This window comes from Chroicocephalus ridibundus, chromosome 1 (assembly GCF_963924245.1).
Source record: "Chroicocephalus ridibundus chromosome 1, bChrRid1.1, whole genome shotgun sequence".
Lineage (NCBI taxonomy): Eukaryota > Metazoa > Chordata > Aves > Charadriiformes > Laridae > Chroicocephalus > Chroicocephalus ridibundus.
Genome location: NC_086284.1, coordinates 218,847,275 through 218,870,487, shown reverse-complemented (window position 1 = coordinate 218,870,487; position 23,213 = coordinate 218,847,275). Strand labels below are relative to the sequence as shown.

General features: G+C 54.7%; 1 protein-coding gene across 2 annotated transcripts; it reads left to right on the top strand.

The window, feature by feature from the left end:
• Positions 1–3,382: 3,382 nt before the first annotated feature.
• ASB13 (ankyrin repeat and SOCS box containing 13) lies at positions 3,383–21,403 on the top strand. 2 transcript variants are annotated; one of them, XM_063323726.1, is made up of 7 exons: positions 3,383–3,494; positions 7,702–7,889; positions 9,516–9,666; positions 11,808–11,942; positions 14,072–14,263; positions 16,003–16,141; positions 16,528–21,403. In XM_063323726.1, exons 1-6 carry the CDS (start codon positions 3,452–3,454, stop codon positions 16,128–16,130), a joined length of 837 nt encoding a protein of 278 aa, XP_063179796.1. In that variant the 5' UTR covers positions 3,383–3,451; the 3' UTR covers positions 16,131–16,141; positions 16,528–21,403. The 2 variants fall into 2 exon arrangements, with proteins under 2 accessions (XP_063179796.1, XP_063179795.1); XM_063323725.1 differs by having other exon boundaries at positions 16,003–21,403.
• Positions 21,404–23,213: the final 1,810 nt, after the last annotated feature.

Below are 23,213 nucleotides of genomic sequence, written 5' to 3'. Positions count from 1 at the left end.
AGTTTCCCACTGGAGTTATTTGACTGCATCTTCCTGCAATGGAAAATTCATTTCCTTCAAAATTAATATTTTCAGGAGAAAAATGTCCACTGCTGGAAAACATTGATTTTTTCCCTCAAAGCGGGGAACAAGCACAGGGGGGGGATTTCTATTTTAGAAGCGCGGTCACTGTGGAATAGTAAGAAGCAATAGAGTTTTACTTTTTTTTTTTTTTCCTCCTAAAAACGTAATTTTAGTTTTTTCTAAAAAGATATATGGTTTCATCCTTTATCGTGCTGTGGGTGAAGGGGGAAGCAGGTGTTCTTCAGCTGGCTGTGTACCTTCGAGCACAGCTCCCAACCACCTGAGAAACGCAGGTGCGAATGCCAAACCAGGGCGGGGGGGGGGGGGGGGGGGTGTGTGCGTGCGCGTAAAATGAAAAACCACGATGAGAATTCCTCCAAATGTCTGGCAGGCAGGCGAAGCGAAGGAATCCTGCGGAATCTCTCCTCGGAGGAGCAGCTCTCCTCGTGGATCTGCTCCCGCGGAGACTGTTTGGGGCGAGGGGGATTATTTTTGGTCCCTTGTTTTTAATCCATTTCTTATGTCTCCTTGCTTACTTCCCCCAGCAATTTGGGAAGAACGGCGGGGCAAGACCGCAAGACTGGGAATGTAATAAAAGTAGGATACACAAGAAAGCCGCCTCTTTCAAGACCTGGATGTCAAGGAGAAAGGTTAATAACAACTATCGCCTGGCAGTTGTCCAAGCTGCTGGCAGCTGTTGGCAAAGCTTGGCTCCGCTACCGGAATCAAGGCGTCAGCGTTTGGAGCGCGTGGCACCTTTTCGAGAGTTCAAGAAGCGCGGATTCGAGTGGCGTTTCTCAAAACCAGCACCCAAATTTACCTCCTTGCCCAGGCAGGTGCCAATCCACGGGTCTGGTTTCTCTTCGGGTGAGGCAAAACAAACACACAGGCACCAAAGTCCTCGTAAATATCAGCTGCCTAAAGAATCTGTTGGGAATTAGGACAGTTTTGTGTTTCTGGGTGCGACTACGGGAGTGTGGAGCAGGAGGGGGAACGTGGCACGCAGGGGAAGAAAATCCAGGGATGAACAGCAGATAACTGCACAGCCTGGGTTCTTCCTCCTCATTTCTAATGCAAAGGACGGCAATTTAGAGAAGGAGGAGGAGGAGGGGCAGGTGGAAGATGAAGTCTGTGTATTACCTGGCTCTTTAATTTCAGTCCTAGGTGATAAAATGGGAGAAACAGAGGAGGATGTGGAAGATTTTAGGGCAGTCGCTGATATTTATGTTCACATTCTGAGCGTGATATGCTCACGTTTGCCTCCTGTCTCCTGCGGTTTGGTCGCTGTGGCTTCTCTCCCACTCCCTGGCCCTGGGTGACCGATTAGCAGTTTATTGATAAGATGCAGTTGCTGCCCAGGGCTCTGAGGAAAATCATAGAATCACAGAATGGGTTGGGTTGGAAGGGACCTTTCAAGGTCATGTAGTTCCAGCCCCCTGCCCTGGGCAGGGACACCTCCCACCAGCCCACGTTGCTCCAAGCCCCGTCCAACCTGGCCTTGAACCCCTCCAGGGATGGGGCAGCCACAGCTTCTCTGGGCAACCTGGGCCAGGGGCTCACCCCCCTCACAGCCAAGAATCTCTTCCTAGTATCTCACCTCAATCTCCCTCTTTCAGTGTAAAACCCTTCCCCCTCATCCCATGGCTCCCCTCCCTGCTCCAGAGTCCCTCCCCAGCTCTCCTGGAGCCCCTTAGGGACTGGAAGGGGCTGGAAGGTCTCCCCGGCGCCTTCTCTTCTCCAGGCTGAACCCCCCCAGCTCTCTCAGCCTGTCCCCACAGCAGAGGGGCTCCAGCCCTCCCAGCATCTCCGGGGCCTCCTCTGGCCCCGCTCCAACAGCTCCGTGTCTCTCCTGTGCCGAGGCCCCAGTGCTGGAGGCAGCACTGCAGGGGGGTCTCCCCGAGCGGAGCAGAGGGGCAGAATCCCCCCCTCGCCCTGCTGCCCACGCTGCTGGGGATGCAGCCCAGGCTGCGGGGGGTTTCTGGGCTGCCAGCGCACGTTGCCGGCTCGTGTTGAGCTTCTCGTCCACCAACACCCTCAAGTCCTTCTCCTCAGGGCTGCTCTCCAGCCATTCTCCGCCCAACCCCGAGCACCAGCTTCCCCGGCCCGTCCTCCCCACAAAACGTCCAGTGTCCCCACTTCACCCTCCCAGCATCTCCCCGTGTCCCACACCAATTTCACAGGCTCCTCCAGCCTCCCCTACCCCTGTCAACATCCCAGTCTCTTCTCTCCCCAGTGCCACCATTATCCCCTCCCTACACACACACACCAGTGGCCCCAGTACCCCTTCCCACACCCCAATTCCCCCAAACAACACTTCCCCATGTACACCAGTACCTCTTCCCCACACACCAGTGCCCCAAATGCCACCTGCCCACACACACCAGTGCCCCCGTACGCCTCCTGCGCACACCAGTGCTCCCAATAACCTCCCACCATACACCAGTACCCTCCTCTCCATATACACCAGTGCCTCCAGCCCCTGCAAACACCAGTGTCCCCAGTACCCATTCTCCCCATACAGCGGTGTCACCAGTACCTGTTCCCTGCAAAAACCAGTACCCCCAGAACTCCCTCCCCACATACATCAGTGGCCCCACTACCCGCTCCCTACCCGTTCCCCCACCAGTACCCCCAGTCCTCCCTCCCCCATACACCAGTATTCCCAGTAACCCTATTCCCCTTTCCCCCCATATACCAGTACCCTCAGTACCTGCTCCCTACACACACCAGTACCCCCAATACCCCTCCCCTCCGCAGTACGCCCACTACCCCCCCACACACCAGTACCCCCAGTACCCCCTCCCTGCACACACCAGCACACACAATACCACGTCCTCCCCTGACCAGTACCCCCTCCTCACCCACACCAGTGCCCCCAGTACTCCCTCCCTCCCACCCCAATACCACCAGTGCCCCCTCCCTATCCACACCAGTGCTCCCAGTACCCCCTTCTCCCCCACACCAGTGCCCCCAGTACCCCCTTCTCCCTCACACCAATGTCCCCAGTACCCCCTTCTCCCCCACACCAGTGCCCCCAGTACCCCCTTCTCCCCCACACCAATGCCCCCAGTACCCCCTTCTCCCTCACACCAGTGTCCCCAGTACCCCCTTCTCCCCCACACCAGTGCCCCCAGTACCCCCTCCCTACACACACCAGTGCCCCCAGTACCCCCTCCCCATCCACACCAGTGCCCCCAGTACCCCTTCTCCCCCGCACCAGTGCCCCCAGTACTGCCCCGTCCCTCCCCAGTGCCTCCCCGGCTCCGCCCGGGCACTACAACTCCCGGCGGCCGCCGCGGCCGGGGCCGGTAGCCCGGAGGCGGGGCGGAGCGGCGGAGACCGGAGCCGGCGGCCGCTCCAGCGCTGCCGGAGCCGGCGGGCCCGGGCCATGGCGAGCGCCGCCAGCAGCGGCTCCCTGCGGGGCGAGATCAGTGCGTGGGGGGCGGCGGGGCGCCGGTGCGGGGCGGGGCGGGTCTGCTGCGGGAGGGGACGAGGGCCGGGGGGGCCGTCGTGTTTTGGGGGCGGGCAGGGTGACTTCGGGGCGGGCAGCATGGTTTTGGGGGCGGGCAGGGTGGTTTAGAGGTGGGCAGGGTGACTTCGGGGCGGGCAGCATGGTTTTGGGGGCGGGCAGGATGTTTTGGGGATGGGCAGGGTGGGTTTGGGGATAGGCAGGATGGTTTTGGGGATGGGCAGAATGGCTTTTTGCTGGGCAGGATGGTTTAGGGGCGGGCAGGGTGGGTTTGGGGCGGGCAGGATGGTTTTGGCGATGGGCAGGGTGGGTTTGGGGATAGGCAGGGTGGTTTTGGGGACGGGCAGGGTGGTTTAGAGGCGGGCAGGGTGGGTTTGGGGATGGGCAGGGTGACTTCGGGGCGGGCAGCATGGTTTTGGGGGCGGGCAGGATGTTTTGGGGATGGGCAGGGTGGGTTTGGGGATAGGCAGGATGGTTTTGGGGATGGGCAGAATGGCTTTTTGGTGGGCAGGATGGTTTAGGGGCGGGCAGGGTGGGTTTGGGGCGGGCAGGATGGTTTTGGCGATGGGCAGGGTGGGTTTGGGGATAGGCAGGATGGGTTTGGGGACGGGCAGGATGGTTTAGAGGCGGGCAGGGTGGGTTTGGGGATGGGCAGGGTGACTTCGGGGTGGGCGGCATGGTTTTGGGGGCGGGCAGGATGTTTTGGGGATGGGCAGAATGGCTTTTTGCTGGGCAGGATGGTTTTGGCGAAGGACAGGGTGGGTTTGGGGATAGGCAGGATGGGTTTGGGGACGGGCAGGGTGACTTCGGGGTGGGCGGCATGGTTTTGGGGGCGGGCAGGATGTTTTGGGGATGGGCAGAATGGCTTTTTGCTGGGCAGGATGGTTTTGGTGATGGGCAGGGTGGGTTTGGGGATAGGCAGGATGGGTTTGGGGATGGGCAGGGTGGTTCAGAGGCGGGCAGGGTGGGTTTGGGGTGAGCAGGATGGTTTTGGCGATGGGCAGGGTGACTTTGGGGCAGGCAGCATGGTTTTGGGGGCGGGCAGGATGCTTTGGGGATGGGCAGAATGGCTTTTTGGCGAGCAGGATGGTTTAGGGGCAGGCAGGGTGGTTTAGAGGTGGGCACGATGGTTTTGGGGGTGGGCAGGGTGCTTTAGGGTGGGCAGCACGGTTTGGGGGTGGGCAGGTGGCTTTGGGGTGCACAGGATGGTTTGGGGATGGGCAGAATGGCTTTTGGGTGGGCAAGATGGTTTTGGGGATGGGCAGGATGGTTTAGAGGCGGGCAGGGTGGTTTGGGGGATGGTCAGGGTGGCTTTGGGGCAGGCAGCATGGTTTTGGGGGCAGGCATGGTGGTTTGGGGGTGGGCAGCATGGTTTTGGGGGTGGGCAGCGTGGTTTGGGTACAGGTCGGTTGGTTTAGAGGTGGGCAGGATGGTTTAGAGGCGGACAGGATGGTTTTGGGAATGGGCAGGGTGGTTTTGCGGGCGGGCAGGGTGTTTCTGGGGGCGAGTGGCATCTCCCAAGGAAAGGGATAAGAGGAAGGTGAGGATGCTCTTGGGAGAGCCCCTGCTTCTGGGCATGGGGAATTATCATTGTCCCTCCACGAACTAACGTGCGGGCGGGATCCGAAGAGACGTTGGGGAGCTGGAGGAGAGGGGATGGCTCCCTCCTCGGAGGGAGATGGCAGGTGGGAGCCATGCAACACCCTGGAGGGCCCAAACCCTGCCTCCCACCAGCGGCTGCCAGCGGGGCCGGAGGTGACAGAGCTGCTTGCGCAGCTGCTGAGAAATCCTGTCCCTGGGACGGGGGACGCAGCAGCTGGAGCAGTGGGCTGGGACGGGCAGCCTGCCCTGCCGAGGGACCGCAGCAAAGGCCGTAGGCGATGCAGGGCTGTGCTGGGCGGCTGGTTCCCCCAGTAGGGATGCTCTCTAGTGGCATCAGGAACCGGCCGCGTTCCTGTGTTGGCGAAGCGGAGCCCTAAGTCTTGAACGTGCAGATTTCAAAAGTCTGGCCCCCGCCTTGTGGTCACCCTCCTGCTCCGTAACGGCGGGTGCCGCTGGCTTGAGGTGGATGTGGGAGCCCCATCCACGGGGACCGACGATGTTCTCTCTCACGTGAGCCACGTAAGGAGTTGTGGAGAACAAATTTGAGGAGCCTCCAACTTTGCAGGTTTGGGGTTTGTTTTTTTTTTTAGAATGTGTGATGGGCCTTTAATGAAATGCTGCTGGGGCTTGTTCTTCTTCCCAGTCCCGTTGGTGGCAAAGTGATGCTGCTCGGTGGCTGGCAGTTCGAGGGCTCCATCCTCATTTGAACTTCTTGCTTCTCCTGACATATACTGTGAGAAGCTCCAGTAAAGGAATAACATCCTCCCTGGGAATATTGGCAAAGGGAATGAAGATCTAACAAGCAGATAAAAGACCCTGAACGTACCCTGGGCTGTGAAAATGCGGGTACTCGTGATTCCTTTTCAGGGGGTGATTTCTGTCCACCGTCCACCTCGGCATCGTGGTGTTCTTCGGGTCAGCTCCATCTTTTATAACCACTGGCTTGTGTTGGCGTTTACTGCTTTGCGCTGGTAAATAAAATGCCGCGTTCAGGGATGGAGAGAAGGCTGGTCAGTCCAACTGAAATACATGACAAGGCGTTTATTTTTTAAAAAATAAGGCAAATCATCCTTTTTCTCCCACTCCACAGACACGGGTGCCTGCCTTGGAATGAGGGTCTTACGGAAGTGTATTCAAAGGAGAGGAACTATGGCTGCGACATCTGTTTTGCTGATGGTTTTTAGTATTGATCTGTTTGCAGGCAGATACTGCTCCTGTAAACCCCGCTTTCGCAGGGTGCCGAGGCCCCTGTTTTTAAACAGAGAAGACGCGTTTTTCTTGCGGAAGGTTGCGTGAAAAGGCGTGGGGCTGTTCTTGAAACTCGTTGCTTCCTTGAAAGCAAAACGCACCTGAAAGGAGAGGATATGGCTGGTTGGTGCTGGGAAGCTAAGCCCAGACTTGCCCCCTGTGAGCGTAGATGCTGAGCGAAGGCGTCGAAGCCAGAAACTTAGTTTTCAAAGGTCCGATGACCTTTTGGGAGGACAGTTTTTAGGTGGCCTGAGTTGCTTTCTGGAGGCATCCCATTTCCAGTGATTTTTAGGTGCAGCCAGGAGGGACAGTCCTCCTAACGTTAAGTGGTTAAGAGCTCGCTGGGATGAATCTGGACCTAACAACCTCTGGACCTACCTCCTTGGTCCTTGTGGCCAAGAAGGCCAATGGCATCCTGGGGGGCATCATCAAGAGTGTGGCCAGCAGGTGGAGGGAGGTCATCCTCCCCCTCTGCTCTGCCCTGGGGAGGCCACACCTGGAGTGCTGTGTCCAGTTCTGGGCTCCCCGGTTCAAGAGGGACAGGGAACTGCTGGAGAGGGGACAGCAATGGGCCACCAAGATGCTGAGGGGACTGGAACACCTCTCTGATGAAGAAAGGCCGAGGGATTTGGGTCTCTTCAGCCTGGAAAAAAGACGGCTGAGGGGGGATCTTATCAACACTTATAAATACTGAAAGGGTGGGTGTCAGGAGGATGGGGCCAGGCTCTTTTCAGTGGTGCCCGGGGACAGAACAAGAGGGAACGGGCACAAACTCAAACATAGGAAGGTCCACCTAAACGTGAGGAGGAACTTCTTTGCTGTGAGGGTGGCAGAGCCCTGGCACAGGCTGCCCAGAGAGGTGGTGGAGTCTCCGTCTCTGGAGACATTCCAAACCCGCCTGGAGGTGTTCCTGTGCCACCTGCTCTGGGTGACCCTGCTCTGGCAGGGGGTTGGACTGGATGATCTGCAGAGGTCCCTTCCAACCCCTGCCAGTCTGTGATTCTGTGAATGCTGCTGGGGTTTGTACTTGGGTAAAGTTTTGAGCAAGTACAGCAAAGCGTTTCAGAAACCGTAAGGGACCATTAGGAACAGTCCCTGCCAGGGCAGCGGTCAACGGGGAACCCACAAACACAAAGCACCCAGTTTAAAATCCCGTGCTGAGTCGGGGGCACGGTGAGGAATGAGCTTCTTATTCCCAGTTGTCTCTTCTAGCTGCCAGCCCGTGTTCCCCGACTGCTTTTCTCCAGCACGGAGAGACTCATTTGCTCCGCGTGCGTGATTTTATTAATTTACTTATTTATTTATTCTTTCCTCTCTAGGCTTCTGGGCCGATCGAACGCCGGTTCACGAAGCAGCCAGGCGGGGAGAAATCCTGCAGCTGCAGCAGCTGATAGAGAGCGGCGCCTGCGTCAACGCCGTCACCTACGACTCCATCACCCCCTTGCACGAGGCGAGCCTGCGAGGGCAAACGCAGTGTGTCAAGCTCCTGCTGGCTGCGGGGGCCCAGGTATGTTTCCGGGACTGATCCAGCTGGGCACATCATCTTGATGTCTGGAGTTATTTCTGGGATCTGGATTCTCCCCGTCCAGCTCTAGGCTCTTCTTCACCACCCTGGGCTTTCTTGACAGTCAGCAGAGGATGGCAGGCCTCTTCAGAGGGTGTTTGAGCTTGATGAGGACTTAAAAAGCTGCCTGGAAGTGTTTTTTCTCTGTCTCTCCCCCTCTTTCCTCATTGACGATCAACAGAGCCCGGAGGGGACTAGAAATCTAATTTCGATGACTCAAATATCTAAAGCTAGCTGGCTTGAGTCAAGGGGCCAGGAGGGGAGCAGAGGACATGTAGCTTCCAGCGGGGATTTATATTTATTCATTTTTTTTCTTCTTGTATTTATTTAATTTTATTATGGAAACAAAAATCAGTCTTTGGATATAGCTAGCGCCAACTGTCTTCAAGGGCTTGTGACTTCTCAAGGCTGAAGACAGCCGTCGGCAGAGCAAAGCTGGTGGAGCGGAGCACACGTGCGCTCCGTGGTCCTTCTCAGTGCAAAGGCGGCCAGCTTGGCTGAGTCCCCTGATGAAACTGGGCTTTGCGCTAAGGCAGAGAGGAGTTCCGTTGTGTTACGCGGCCGCAACGCTTGTGAACTCCAGCAGGAAAGCGGTAGAAAAATATAACATGGAAATAACAGCCTACACTTAGAATCATAGAATCGCCTTGGTTAGAAGAGACCTTTCGTTTCACAGAATCACAGACTGGCAGGGGTTGGAAGGGACCTCTGGAGATCATCTAGTCCGACCCCCTGCCAGAGCAGGGTCACCCAGAGCAGGTGGCACAGGAACGCGTCCAGGCGGGTTTGGAATGTCTCCAGAGATGGAGACTCCCCCACCTCTCTGGGCAGCCTGTGCCAGGGCTCTGCCACCCTCACAGGAAAGAAGTTCCTCCTCATGTTTAGGTGGAACTTCTGATGCTCAAGTTTGTGCCCGTTCCCTCTTGTCCTGTCGCTGGGCACCACGGACAAGAGCCTGGCCCCATCCTCCTGACACCCACCCTTGAAGGATTTATAAGTGTTGATAAGATCCCCCCTCAGTCGTCTTTTTTCCAGGCTGAAGAGACCCAAATCCCTCAGCCTTTCTTCATCAGAGAGGTGTTCCAGTCCCCTCATCATCTTCGTAGCCCTTTGCTGTCCCCTCTCCAGCAGTTCCCTGTCCTTGAACTGGGGAGCCTGGTTCGGATCATTGAGTCCAACCATCAACCCAACACTGACAAAAACCACCACTAAACCATATCTCTAAGCGCCACGTCTACTCGTCTTTTAAATCCCTCCAGGGACGGTGCCTCAACCACTTCCCTGGGCAGCCTGTTCCAAGGCTTAATCACCCTTTCAGTGTAAAAATTTTTCCGAATATTCAGTCTAAACCTCCCCTGGCGCAACTTGAGGCTGTTTCCTCTTGTGACTTCAATGTACATCTGTGCCCTGAGAGTGACGGCGACAGCGCAAGCCAGGTTGCTGGTAGTCGCAACCAACTCATTCCTGAATATTTCTTTCCCAGAATACTTCTAGGGTTAAAACAAGTAAAAACGTAGGCAAGGGGGTCTTGCCTGCGGGTGCCTAACGTTTTATTTTTCTGCCCTGAAGGTGGATGCCAGGAATATCGATGGCAGCACTCCGCTCTGCGACGCCTGCGCCTCGGGCAGCATCGAGTGCGTGAAAGTGCTGCTGTCGCACGGCGCCAAGGTGAACCCCCCCCTTTACACCGCCTCCCCTCTCCACGAAGCCTGCATGAATGGTAAGCCCGCACGGTCTTATCTTTGCACGGTTATGTGTAGATTGGGAAAAAAACCCAACAATAAAAGCAGCTGCCAAGTGTCTTAAATCGACCATAAGCTGTCGTTGCTCGTCAGACCGTTACAGCTTGCGAATATTTCATCTTTACGTGGGCACACCTCCTGTTGATCGCAGAACGCAAAGTGCTGTGTTATCGGGTGAATAAAGCCGTCCCTTGTGTTGGCTGCTTTTATCCCAGGTGAAAGACGTGGGATAAGATGTTTGGCAGATAAACTGCCAGCTTCTTGATGCTCTGTTAGAAAACCTTGAGCCGAACCAGTGGCTGCGCACTTGCGAGCAGGGGGGTGTTTGTGTTTTTTCCCTCTGATCCAAGTTGAGATGGGACAAATTGTGGAAAGAGCCCTGGGAGTCCTGGTGGACAACAGGATGACCATGAGCCAGCCATGTGGCCTCATGGCCAAGAAGGCCAATGGCATCCTGGGGGGCATCAAGAAGAGTGTGGCCAGCAGGTGGAGGGAGGTCATCCTCCCCCTCTGCTCTGCCCTGGGGAGGCCACACCTGGAGTGCTGTGTCCAGTTCTGGGCTCCCCGGTTCAAGAGGGACAGGGAACTGCTGGAGAGGGGACAGCAAAGGGCTACCAAGATGATGTGGGGACTGGAACACCTCTCTTATGAAGAAAGGCCGAGGGATTTGGGTCTCTTCAGTCTGGAAAAAAAGACGGCTGAGGGGGGATCTTATCAACACTTATAAATCCTTAAAGGGTGGGTGTCAGGAGGATGGGGCCAGGCTCTTTTCAGTGGTGCCCGGGGACAGGACAAGAGGGAACGGGCACAAACTTGAACATAGGAAGTTCCATCCCACCATGAGGAGGAACTTCTTTGCTGTGAGGGTGGCAGAGCCCTGGCACAGGCTGCCCAGAGAGGTGGTGGAGTCTCCGTCTCTGGAGACATTCCAAACCCGCCTGGACGCGTTCCTGTGCCACCTGCTGTGGGTGACCCTGCTCCGGCAGGGGGTTGGACTGGATGATCTCCAGAGGTCCCTTCCAACCCTATGATTCTATGATTCTGTGATTCTAAATTGCTCTAATTAAGGCACGAGACCGTTTTAACCAGGTCGTCCTGTCCCAGACCCCTCCTGGTTGTTCAAAGCTGCTGGCGGAGGCTGTCAGGAGGGAAGAAAGTGCCGGGGACTGTTGGGCAACGTTGCTGCCTGCTCTGCTCCTTGTCCCTCTCACGGCCTTTTCCAGCTGGAGGGTCTGTCGAGGGGATAAAAGAAAACTTCAGGGGCCAAAATAATATCCCAGCTGGTGTGTGCCAGCCCCTTTCTGCTCCCCCCGTCCTCTACTCAAGCCTCTTCTGGACATTTGGATCTGGGTTACGGAGCAGGAGCAAGTGACAGCAGCAGAGGGGTTTTACGTGTAATTCCTCCCTTGAGCTTCCACTTGCAGGGATGCAACACTGGGAAAGCCTGAATGTGAGAGCGGCAATGTGCCCGTTAGATGATTGTGACCGAATTTCTTAATCATTTTGTGCCTCAGTTTCCTCTTTGTAAGGTGTAATACCTCCTCTCTCCTCCCCTTCGCTGTTTTTATGATATGCTGTCCTGGACAGTTTCCCTTCGACGACGAAGGCGGTGGCAGACAGCAGTTTTGACAAACAGGTGGTTACTTAAATCCGTAGCTGCGAGCTCTTGCTTAGCTTTTCCTCGTTAAGCCTTTTTTCCTAAGGCTGGATGATGATGACTGCCCGCTTCCTGTTACCTTGTATTGTCGGCATTGGAGAAAGGAGAGGTGGAATGGTCTTGAAGGTGATCTGATGCACCCAGGGGAGGATCAGCAACGCAAGCAGCTCCACGAACAGCGGGCGATTTAGTGCAAACCCTTGAATTCGGGTTTGTTTGACCTGACTCCCTGCGAGACCTGTTAGCTCTAGCTCAGCGCCGTGGAGATGTGACTCTATTTCTCGTGTCCTGGTCTCGGTTTCGGTCCCGCAGTGCGTTGCGTTGACTCACAAGCGTTTCTATTTTGCAGCCAGCACCCCGAATACTAAAGCGGCTGTTTGCGCCTCAAGCGGATCTCAGCAGGCCGTCTGCTCCCGTTTGAGCTGGATTCTTTCTTTTGACTCGCATCTTCCCTTTCTAAAGGTAGCTCGGAGTGCGTGCAGCTCCTCATCGACGTCGGTGCCAACTTGGAGGCTCACGACTGCCATTTCGGGACGCCCCTCCACGTGGCCTGTGCCAGGGAGCATCTGGACTGTGCAAAGTTGCTGCTCAAGGCAGGTATGGCAGCCGCGGGGTTTGCTGCTGGGCGGGCAGGGGACGGCGGTGTCTGCACGCAGCGTTTCCCTCGGTGCTCCGCAGCGGTGATCCCATCGAAGAGCTTATTCATTCGCAACATAGTCATAGAATCATGGAACGGTTTGGGTTGGAAGGGAACTTTAAAGGTCATCTAGTCCAACCTCCCCTGCCATGAGCAGGGACATCTTCAACTAGACCAGGTTGCTCAGAGCCCCGTCCAACCTGACCATGAATGTTTCCAGGGATGGGGCATCTACCACCCCTCTGGGCAACCTGGGCCAGTGCCTCACCACCCTCAGCGTAAAATATTTCTTCCTAATATCTCATCTGAATCTCCCCTCTTTTAGTTTAAAGCCTGTCGCTACAGGCCCTGCTAAAATTTGCGCCCATCTTTCCTGTAGGCCCCCTTTACATACTGCAAGGCTCCAGTAAGGTCTGCCTGAAGCCTTCCCTTCTCCAGGCTGAACCCCCCCGCAACTCTCTCAGCCTGAATATAGATGACAAAGGTGAAAGGTTTTGTCTTCTCGTGAGCAAACCTTAACGCATAAGCATTTTTTCGGCCTATGCCTGTCAATATCCAGTTTGTGACGTTCCCATCCTCTTATTTTAATAAATTCAGAACTCTCCAGCCCCCTAGAGCCAAGTTGCAACTTCTTTCCAAAAGTGGTACCAACTGGTGTGCGTGCGTTCAGCTTTGGTAGCACCGTCGCATGGTTTCGGGTGGGTGTTAGGGAAAGACGTTCGGGTTTGATGTTGTGCAGAAAACCAGAGATGAAGTCCCTTCATACCTCAGGGAGATCTGGTTGGTGTTACGCCCAGATGAGTTCGCTGGACGTTCAAAGTCCACGTTCTGTGCTCCAGGTTTCACATCCCAGTTTTCTTGCTGCTGACTTTGGGGGAATTTGGATTTAGACTTCTTGGCTTTGCCTGTGCTTACCGGGAGGGGTGGGGATTTGCTTCATTGAACATTAGTTGTCTGAAAACGACACATCTAAGCTAGTTTCTTTCCAGTGGCTCCCCTTCCCTGTCTTGGGCCCCCATTAATTGATTCCCCAAAAATGCCTGTTTCTCCCTGGTAATTGTAAGGGCAGTTCAGTGGGGGCTACACGTATCTAAAAGCCAGTTGTTGGAATTCAGTGAGGTTCATCTCACCTCTGCTGAACAGGTCACTTGATAAAATGCAAGCAGTTGTGGGGGGATTGGAAGGACTTTTGGCTGTCGGCTTATAAAAGCCGAACTTTCTTGGCAAAAATATCTGTAACTAAGACTTGATCCCGCAGTACCGGCTCATGGTGAGCTGCAGCACCCTGTGGGTCTGGCGTATTTCGGTCAAAACAGTTGACAAAGATGTCACTGTTTGAGTGGGAGCGCTCCATTGAGATGACTGGGAATGGCTTTTTGCTGGCTTTGGACAGCACAGGTTCAGGAAGCAATTCTGAACTTCACACTCAGCAGCCTGTTTACCCAGTAACGTGGGCTAAAATCCTTTCCCTGCAAGAAAAACGTAAACCCAGAGAATCATAGAGTCATAGAATGGTTTTAGTTGGAAAGGACCTTAAAGACCATCTAGTTCCAACCCCCCTGCCCTGGGCAGGGACACCTCCCACCAGCCCAGGTTGCTCCAAGCCCCGTCCAACCTGGCCTTGAACCCCTCCAGGGATGGGGCAGCCACAGCTTCTCTGGGCAACCTGGCCCAGGGGCTCACCACCCTCACAGCCAAGAATTTCTTCCCAATATCTCATCCCAATCTCCCCTCTTTCAGTGTAAAACCCTTCCCCCTCGTCCCGTGGCTCCCCTCCCTGCTCCAGAGTCCCTCCCCAGCTTTCCTGGAGCCCCTTTAGGGACTGGCAGGGGCTGGAAGGTCTCCCCGGCGCCTTCTCTTCTCCAGGCTGAACCCCCCCAGCTCTCTCAGCCCGTCCTCACAGCAAGAAAACTCTTGCGTTGCCAGCACTGAGAACTTGTTCAGCAGTTTGGTTTCCTGTTTGTGCTGTTTTGTTTGGATCGTGTTCCAGCTGCTCGTGTGTGTTTTAACAGCAGCTTTTTTCTCCACTCCTTACGTTTGGGTCATGTAAGGCTTTCGTGAATGGGTTTGTTTTTCTTTCTGGCCTCAGGGGCAAATGTGAACGCTGCTAAACTTCACGAGACAGCCCTCCACCACGCGGCAAAAGTGAAAAACGTAGATCTGGTGGAGATGCTGATTGAGTTTGGAGGAAACATTTACGCGAGGGACAACCGAGGAAAGAAACCATCGGATTACACCTGGAGCAGCAGTCCCACAGCAAAATGCTTTGAGTACTACGAAAGTAAGTGAGATATGATCCCTTGCCCCAGGAATTCAGTGACTGCCAGCTCCATTGCACCAGATCTCCATTCTTGGTCCACTTTGTAAATCCCTGATCATCTTCCTGTGAAGGTATAGAGCTCTCGGTGGCAAATGTACGGCAGCTGGCCGTAGGCTAGCTCTGCGTAATTGTGGTTGAAAGCCAGTGGTAAGATGGCCCAAATCATGCCCTCATGGAATTCAGGTCCCTCTTGTGTGTCAGCATCAGCATTTACGCTTTGATGCATTAAGTCAGGTCAAGGAAATCGCCCAGTTGAAAACTCGTTTTATTTGGGGCAGGGAACGCATTAAACTTCAGCTGCGCTGGCTGCCTGATTTTGGAGGAGACACTCGACTGAGGTTTGAGGGCGGCTTTGAATCAATCTTTGTCTTGGTTACCCTTAGTGGACCTCAGAGGAGTAATTCACAGGCCCTTCTGAGCATGCTCAACACCACTGCATTAGATGATCCTAAAAGTCACAGAGTCATAGGATGGTTTGGGTTGGAAGGGACCTTTGAAGATCATCTAGTCCAACCTTGCCTTTCACTCAATCAGGACACCTCCCACCAGCCCAGGTTGCTCCGAGCCCCGTCCAACCTGGCCTCGAACCCCTCCAGGGATGGGGCAGCCACAGCTTCTCTGGGCAACCTGGGCCAGGGGCTCCACCCCCCTCACCATAAAAAAAATTCGTCCCTATAGAAAGAAAAATTTCTTCGTTATAGATGACTGAAGTATTTTCTGGCTTCGCAATCCTTTGTGTGGTGAGCATTTTACAGCCCCTTCTCCCTCTGCCTTCTTTCCCTGGGGCAGTCTCTCCTCTGAGTTATTCCTTGCTCTCTTTTCCGAGAGGGCAGCGAATGGCGCTGGGCTGGCTGCAGCTGAGCTGCCCGAAGAGATTGGATCCTACGTGCCCGTAGACACTCCTTGTATCTCACCAGAGTTTACTGCGCCCTCAGCCCAGCTGGCAGAACTGCAGGTGTTTTTGCTTTTCAACACAGACCGTTGTAACAGTCCGGCGATAGCTTTAGTGTTTTGTTTTGGTTTTTTTTTTTTTTCCTCTTGATTTGTATCATTAAATTCGGGACTAGGTCCAGGAGAGATGCAGATCTTGGAGGCTGGTGGTTGCCGAGGCTTTGGGGTAGGGATAGCAGCTTCTTAGGAATGACTGCTTCCAGAGCAACGTGCCCGGTTGTCACTCTACGTCTACGCATGAGCATGGACACCCAGCGTCGCGGCTGCAGGCTGGCTGGAAGGAGCTTGGGGAGTTTTCTTGGAGCTCTCAGCAGAGGGCTGAGCGAGAAGGGTTAACGCAGTCCTTAGGTGGAGGAACGGAGCGGTAGAGAAGGGTTGGAAGTAGGTTTTGTTCCTATAAACAGCGTTGCCGAGGCTTAGTACAGCATCATCCTCAGAGCAGGTGATCCAGTGGGCACCCTTGGGCTTCAGGGGATGCAGGCGAGGAAGGGAGCTGGGAGAAGCGCCCTGCAGCTGTGCTTGGGATTTCTGGTGGGATTTGCATCGGGAGAGAGCGCTCCCATGGCTCCGCAGTGCCTTCCTTGGGCCTGGGTGCTGCGGGAGGTCGAGCGCTCGTAAGCGGAGCCGGGCTTGTGATCACGGTGGGGGCGATGGCGGGGGTCACCCTCCCGGGAGGTCTCCGCTCTACGGGAAGATCAGCCGTCCGCCGAGCCGCAGCCCTAACTTTGGGTCCTCTTTTCTTGTTTTAGAAACGCCTCTGAGTTTGTCGCAGCTCTGCCGAGTTACGGTGAGGAAAGCCGCCGGGCAGCGAGCGCTGGAGAAGATTGCCAAGCTAAATATTCCTCCGCGATTAATCCAGTACCTGTCCTACAACTGACGGGGGCGAAGGTGACCAGAAAGGATGATATCTTTAGCTCCCACAGTATGAAGTATATGTCTCTTTCTCTTCTACCTCCCCCCAAGAAACTAATTGTAATTTAAGCAAACCGGTGTAAATAGTATTTATGAGGCAGCGCTTCCTCTTCTCCACGGGCAAAGACAGGCTCAGGCAACGTGTAGCACTGGCTCGAAGTTGTAACCTCGGCTGGGGGGATCTGTTAGACTGTCACCGCGTTCGAGGCTGGGGCGCTCGCTCTTTGAGCAGGATTAATCTCGCCTAATTTTACCTGTCTCGGGCCTAAAGGCATCTCTGCGCGTGATCTCTCCCGCCTCCCTTTGCAGTCAGTGAAGAGAAAGAGAGAATTCCGGCGCGTGATTCATCTGTCCTGTTTTAGATGCCCGTGCTGGGACGGTACGGTGTGCCTCGGGAGCGCCTGTCTCCGCTGACTGCAAAGGGATTTAGAGGCGATACCCTCGGCTATGGACGTCCGTGCCCCTGCAGGGAGGGTGCTGGATCCCACCTCTGTGTTAATAACTCCAGTGATGGCTGCCTAATGCCAAGGGACAAGGCTTGGGAGACCTGCGCGTTCTAGCTGGCGGCAAAGAAAGTCCCCGGCAAGCTCAGGACTAATTAGAGGCGCCGCAACCGGTTCCTGACTTTCCGTGAGCATCAGCGCTCCTTGGCTCGACACCAGCGGTGAGGACAAACTGCTGCCAGATCAGGGTTGACTTTGCCCGCGCTCCTTCCTCGCTGAAGGGGAGCCAGCTCTTACCGTAGCGTTCCTCTAGGGTATCACCGTGTCTAATTTCCAAGCCCACGCAGGAAGCAGGTCTCTCTGCACGTCCAAGGTTGCTTCCCTCCAGATGGCTGGTCCCAAAGGATATTTTTCCACTTGCTCTGAGCCGCCGTGGCCACTCTGGTGGTTTTATGTGCAATAAGTGGCAGAGCTGCTGCCCGGCGGTGCCTGAAGCACGGCGAGGGCATTTCCCCGGTGTAGTGGTGCGCCAGATCCCTGCGGCGTGTAATCGCACGCGAAAGGCAATAGGAGGGCTGGGCTCTGCCTTGGGTTTTGAGATTTTTTTTGTTTCCCCCTTTTGATTCCTCTCTCGATGCTGGATCCTCTCCAGAGGTTGGCAGCGGGAGCCAGCCCCGAGCCCGCGCGCTCCTGAGCGTCGTGCTCAAATCAGCTTCAGCAGGCGCGACTGCGGCTTTGTCCTTCCGTGATTTAAACCTTCGGGGTGACATTTGGATGAGCGGAGCCAAAATTGTCGGCTGCCTTCCAGATGAGACATGACGTGTCGTCTGCAGGCAGTAACCTACAGGATACGCGGTACTAAGAGCTCCCCGATGCCCCCACGGCAGGTCTTAGCGCTGTGAGGGGAGCAAATTCCTCCTCGGAATGGCAGCAAATGTTACAAAATCCGCTGTCGGACGTGGCATGGAGCTAACTCGGGGCTCTCAGCATCCTTCAGGCTGTGAACTAACGCTTGAGGGCAAACGGTCGCTTGCCTGCTGCCTGCAAGGTCCCATGTCCTGTGCCCCCCCCGCCCCAGCCAGCACCATGGGGCTCAGCCTTGGGAGGGGGAAAAAGCACAGGGTCAAAGAGCTGAGGTGGAACTGAATGCACTTTAATGGCGTTCCAGCCATAAACCAGCAAACCGCTTTGTTTTTTAATTTTTCGTTAGGTTTGTTCCCCCACCCTTTGTTGTTTTTTGGTGTTTTTGTTTTTTTTTTTTTTTCCTGTGCCGTGTATCCTATAAAACAGGACAGAAACATTTTTGAGATCCTGCTCTTTGGGGGATTGTCTGTTTATTATTCTGATTTTTTTTTTTTTTTTTTGGTGTTTAAACCATCAGAAATGTGAAATTGCCAAGGAGCTCCGGGAAGCCCCGGAGATGTTTATTGCGGGATTCCTCCCTGTGATTGATAGGATAAAGGTTTTGTATTGTGTCTCTGTAGAAAAGCTTCCTCTGCCCAGCGTGCATGTCCTTAGAGATAAATACGTATTAGGAAACTGCACCTTTTGGTAATTTGGGGTGAAAACCTTCCCTCTGGGTTCAAATTGTTAGGTTGCTTTTTTAACACTGCCTCAGCTGGTGAAATAACGAAATGGTAAAGTCCCAAGTTTCCAATGTGAAAACAAAAGACTCCTCGAACAGCCGAGAATAAATTTACAAGTTTCTGTTTACATCATCTTTATTTTTTCCCTCTCTTTCAAGTCACCTCCCTGGTAGGTCCTAAAGTGTCGTTATTTTTTTTTTTTCAATCTGTCTCTGTTAAGAGGTCTTGCTGATCAACGCGAGAGAGCTGAGCATCTCCTATTTGGTGGCGATAGCCAGAGCCGTTCGGTAGCGGTATCCTTAAGACATCCACATGTTACAGCTGTATCTGGAGGGAAAGGTGTTCCAGGAAAGTCCTTTGAGACCCAACGAGGTAGAAAACGCCACCTGAGTCGTTCCCTGGTGTGCTGCGGGTGGCCGGGTCACGCCACGGCTGTTGATGTCCAGATGGGTGTTCACTTGCGCGTTTCTGGGTTTCCAACCTACGAGTGAAAATTGAGATGGAGACTCTTTTTAGTCTTTTATCCAACCCGTCGAACCCTCCCTTCTCTTCATCCCGCAGGGATGTCTCAGCTGGTTGCGAAGCCCCTTCTGAGCTATCGGGTTTTACAGCTCAGAGGAAAAGGCCAAGCAGACGCCAAATTAAACCGATGCGATGTTTTGGCTTCCCTTAATATCTCAGACTGCACTTTTTGCGGCAGTTAGCAGTTACTGCATGAGTAGCGGCGTCATCCTTGCCACAGCTATGGTCTGGAGAGTTTAGGAATCACTGCGGCCGTCTCAAATTAAGATGAAAATTAGAAGCTTTGGGGATTAACCTTGCCCTAACAGGGTGGCAGGGGGTTACGCTGGGTGTCAGATTTGGATGAGGGTCTCTCCTGGCCCGTGAATCGCTGAGAGAACCTCCACTTACTAATACGAGAGGCCGCGGCAGGGCATCGGAGAGCCATCCCCAGCGCTCCGCTTCTGCCAACCCATCGCTCCGCGCCGCCCTGCTTGATGTGAGCCGCGGGAGTGGACGATTTGGGATGGCCCTCAAGACATCCCAGAGGCTGTGGGTGTGCTCTCCTGTATCCCACGAAGCCGTACCCGTCTCTCGTTGCACCATCACGTCGCAGGTGTGGGTTGGGAAAGGCAGTTGTGGCTGCCCCCAAGAGATTCCTCCTCCGGTTATTTTCGCACTGGTTGTTTTATTTCTTATGTGTATAAGAAAGGTCTGAAGAGGACCTTATCTTCTGGAAGTTTTATGCATCTCGCCTGGGTGCAGCCTCTGGCCACGTAGGGTTGACTTCTCTCAGTTATGGGTTAAAAAAACGCGGAGATCCCAAGCACCCAAGTCACGCTTAGTTTATGGGAACTGGCTACTTTTGCTGTTTCGGTGGCAAGCGAAGGACACATGGGTTTGTAAAGAGTCTGGGGATTGTTGGGAATGAAAGAGGCTGGCTGAATCACGGGTGTTATTAAGTGAAACTCCTCGCCTGACTCTGCTTGGGTTACACCCTCTGCTTTATTTTTATGTCAGGTTCTGGCTATTATTTGACTTCCTTCACCCTCTAATCCAAATGTCAAATCAGGGCGTGAATCCAACGCAAACCAACCCAAACCCACCAGGCCAGTCCTGCTTTCACCCGTCCCCTTCCTTGGGCTCCCCGGTCTGCAAACCCAGTTGAGCGTTTCAGGCCACCTCCCCTCTCTTGTGGGTTTCTCCTTCCTGCTCCACCAGCTTTGCTACGGATCCAGCAGCATGGGGAGCCATCTGGAATAACCCCACTGCTTCGGAGAAGCCCAGGTGAGAACAGGGCTTTGCTTTCATCCGTGAAAATCATCTTCTGGACAGTCAGCCTTTCTCCTGGGCGCTCCCAGTCGCTGCTGGCCGGGCTTCTTAAGATCGGCTTGCAAGCGGGAAGCTTGATCCTAGCAGCTTTTCTCCAACCATGTGAAGTTTGTCCAGAAAAAACAAGGTGTGACTGAAGCCGATGCCTTGGAAGAAAGCCTCCCGGTGCTGAAGACTTAACTCCTTGTAATGCCGGCAGCCGTTACTTTGCCCGGAGGAGGCGGAGAGGAGCCACCCTTCCCCTCCGTGCGTGAAGGAAGGATTTGCGCCATTGGTTGCAACTTTCCGAGTCTCGGCGTAGAGAAGCAGCGGAGAAGGGAAAACTTCAAGCACAAACAGCGTTAGTTTTTGTTTGTTTTTTTTTTTTATTTTTTAGTATCTTCAGGGGACTTTGTACAAGAGATCGAACCCCAAGAGCTGCCCTAACCTTAGCGAGCAGCAAACAAAGACCTCGGTGTCCTCTGGAAGGTGGCACCTGAAGATGAGTAACGCGGTGGTTGCATCACGTTTAAGGCAAGCATGAGCATGAAGTCTCTGTTCTACCTCTTGATTTAAAAAAAAAATAACATCTCCAAACGCTGAAAACCTTGAGTGTTTACCTGAGCCTTCACACACCCCGTTCATCACTTCCCTCCTTTCTTCAGGGGAAGATGCGATCTTGCAGGGACTTGCAAGAAGATGACCTGTCCCGTACGCTTGAGCGGGAGCAAATAGGTGTCAACCGGGTTGGGGGGGTCTCTGCTGACTTGCGCTTGCTTGAGGTCCAGCCTCGGGCAGCTCGGAGTTGGTGAACGTCCTGCTCCCTGGCCTGGGGGCGGCTGGCACACCGGTTGTTTTGAAATCGGGTTTTTTAAGGCTGAGGTTGTTATTTTCAAACTTAAAACCTAAATCCATAGCAAGGTAGCAAAGCACAAGGGAGGGAAAAAAAAAACCCTACTGATTTCCGAGGACCTCTGGAAACCTTGACTACTTCTACGTGGGGCACGTTTAGGTTTGTCTGTGCTGTTAGTTAACTCCAGGCTCTCCTCCCTGCGTGCCACCAGGATAAAAAAACCTCATGGGTCCTGCAAAAAACCCCTCATGGTCCTGCAAAAAACCCCAGACCGACTCATTTCTTCACCCCACAGCGTAGATGGGGCTTGTGCTTCGGTGTGTGCCCTGTAAGTGGGATACCCTGGTGCTTCTCGGTTTAGGCGCCAAGACGCTGGGCTCAGAAAGCGTTGACCTCTGTTTGGAAAGAGTACAGCGTGCTATGAAGATGCTATTTGTATTTATACCTGGTTGTCTGATGTTTTAATGGTTTCTAGCACATTGTGACGGTAAGATTTAGGCAGGTGCAAACGGGCTGGAGTGTTATTTCATGATTAAAATTCGCTCTGAAAGGTTTCGTCTGTGCTTGACTGTGTCTCTTCCATAGACGGCTGTGGGGTCCGCGTGGGAGCCCTGCCAGCTCCCCTCGCCTCGTTAGCCTCATCCCTAATTGATGCTGCAGGCAGGACCGTGGCTTTATGGACCTGTGCAACCAGCTGAAATTACCCTCCTGAGGATGAACCAGCCTGGTTGGCCACATCCAAAGGTTGCCCAGAGAAGCTTTGGCTGCCCCGTCCCTGGAGGGGTTCAAGGCCAGGCTGGACGGGGCTTGGAGCAACCTGCGCTGGTGGGAGGTGTCCCTGCCCAGGGCAGGGGTTGGCACTGGATGATCTTTAAGGTCCCTTTCAACCCAAACCATTCCATGCTTCTATGAATTATAGCCAATGGCTCAATGTCCAAGTGGAGACCAGTAATGAGTGATGTCCCTCAAGGGTCTATACTGGGACCAATAATATTTAATATCTTCATCAACGATGTAGACAGTGGGATTGAGTGCACCCTCAGCAAGTTTACAGGTGACATCAAGCTGAGAGATTTACTAGAGGGAAGAGGTGCCATCCCAGGGGGACCCTGACAGGCTTAAGGAGGCCCATGCAGAGCTCATAAAGCTGAACAAGGTCCTGCCTCTGGGCCAATCCCCACTATCAGTAGGGATGACTGAGAAGAGCCCTGTGGATGAGGACGTGGGGGTGTTGGTGGACGAGAAGCTCAACACGAGCCGGCAACGTGCGCTGGCAGCCCAGAAACCCCCCGCAGCCTGGGCTGCATCCCCAGCAGCGTGGGCAGCAGGGCGAGGCGGGGATTCTGCCCCTCTGCTCCGCTCGGGGAGACCCCCCTGCAGTGCTGCCTCCAGCGCTGGGGCCTCGGCACAGGAGAGACACGGAGCTGTTGGAGCGGGGCCAGAGGAGGCCCCGGAGATGCTGGGAGGGCTGGAGCCCCTCTGCTGTGGGGACAGGCTGAGAGAGCTGGGGGGGTTCAGCCTGGAGAAGAGAAGGCGCCGGGGAGACCTTCCAGCCCCTTCCAGTCCCTAAAGGGGCTCCAGGAAAGCTGGGGAGGGACTCTGGATCAGGGAGGGGAGCCACGGGACGAGGGGGAAGGGTTTTAAATGGAAAGAGGGAGATTTGGATGAGATCTGAGGCAGAAATTCTTTGCTGTGAGGGTGGTGAGCCCCTGGGCCAGGTTGCCCAGAGAAGCTGTGGCTGCCCCATCCCTGGAGGTGTCCAAGGCCAGGTTGGACGGGGCTTGGAGCAACCTGGGCTGGTGGGAGGTGTCCCTGCCCAGGGCAGGGGGTGGCACTGGGTGGCCTTTAAGGTTCCTTCCAACTCTAACCATTCTGTGACTCTATAGAAATAGGCTGGTTTTTTTATAGCGGTCACAGGTTTTTCGGGACATGGCAGCTGAGATTTTGAGAGGACGTGGAAACGCTAAGAAATAAGCGCCCCCCCACCCCCCCCCACCCCCCACCCCCCCCCGCCCCTAAAAAGTTTTAGTCCTTGTTTCCCAGGGATGCTTCCCGCATCCAGCTGAAACGTGGGCAGAAGGGCTTGGGCTGGGGAAGCCTCTTCCCCCCGGGCAGCTCGGGAAGGGGTTGGGGGAAATCCTGAGTCCTGGAAGAAAAGGGAGGCTGGAAGCAACATCCCAGAGGAACTGGGAGGAAGGAGATGCTGTCCCACCAGCCAGATCCTTCTCCTGGAGGAGGAGCCGATCGGGGTGGGGAAAAGCTGCCTGTGGGTTTTGGGGGTGATGGTTTGGGCGAGGGGGGAGGAATCACCACCGATTTGCCATGGGGGTGTGTGTGAAAAGCTTCAAAAATCC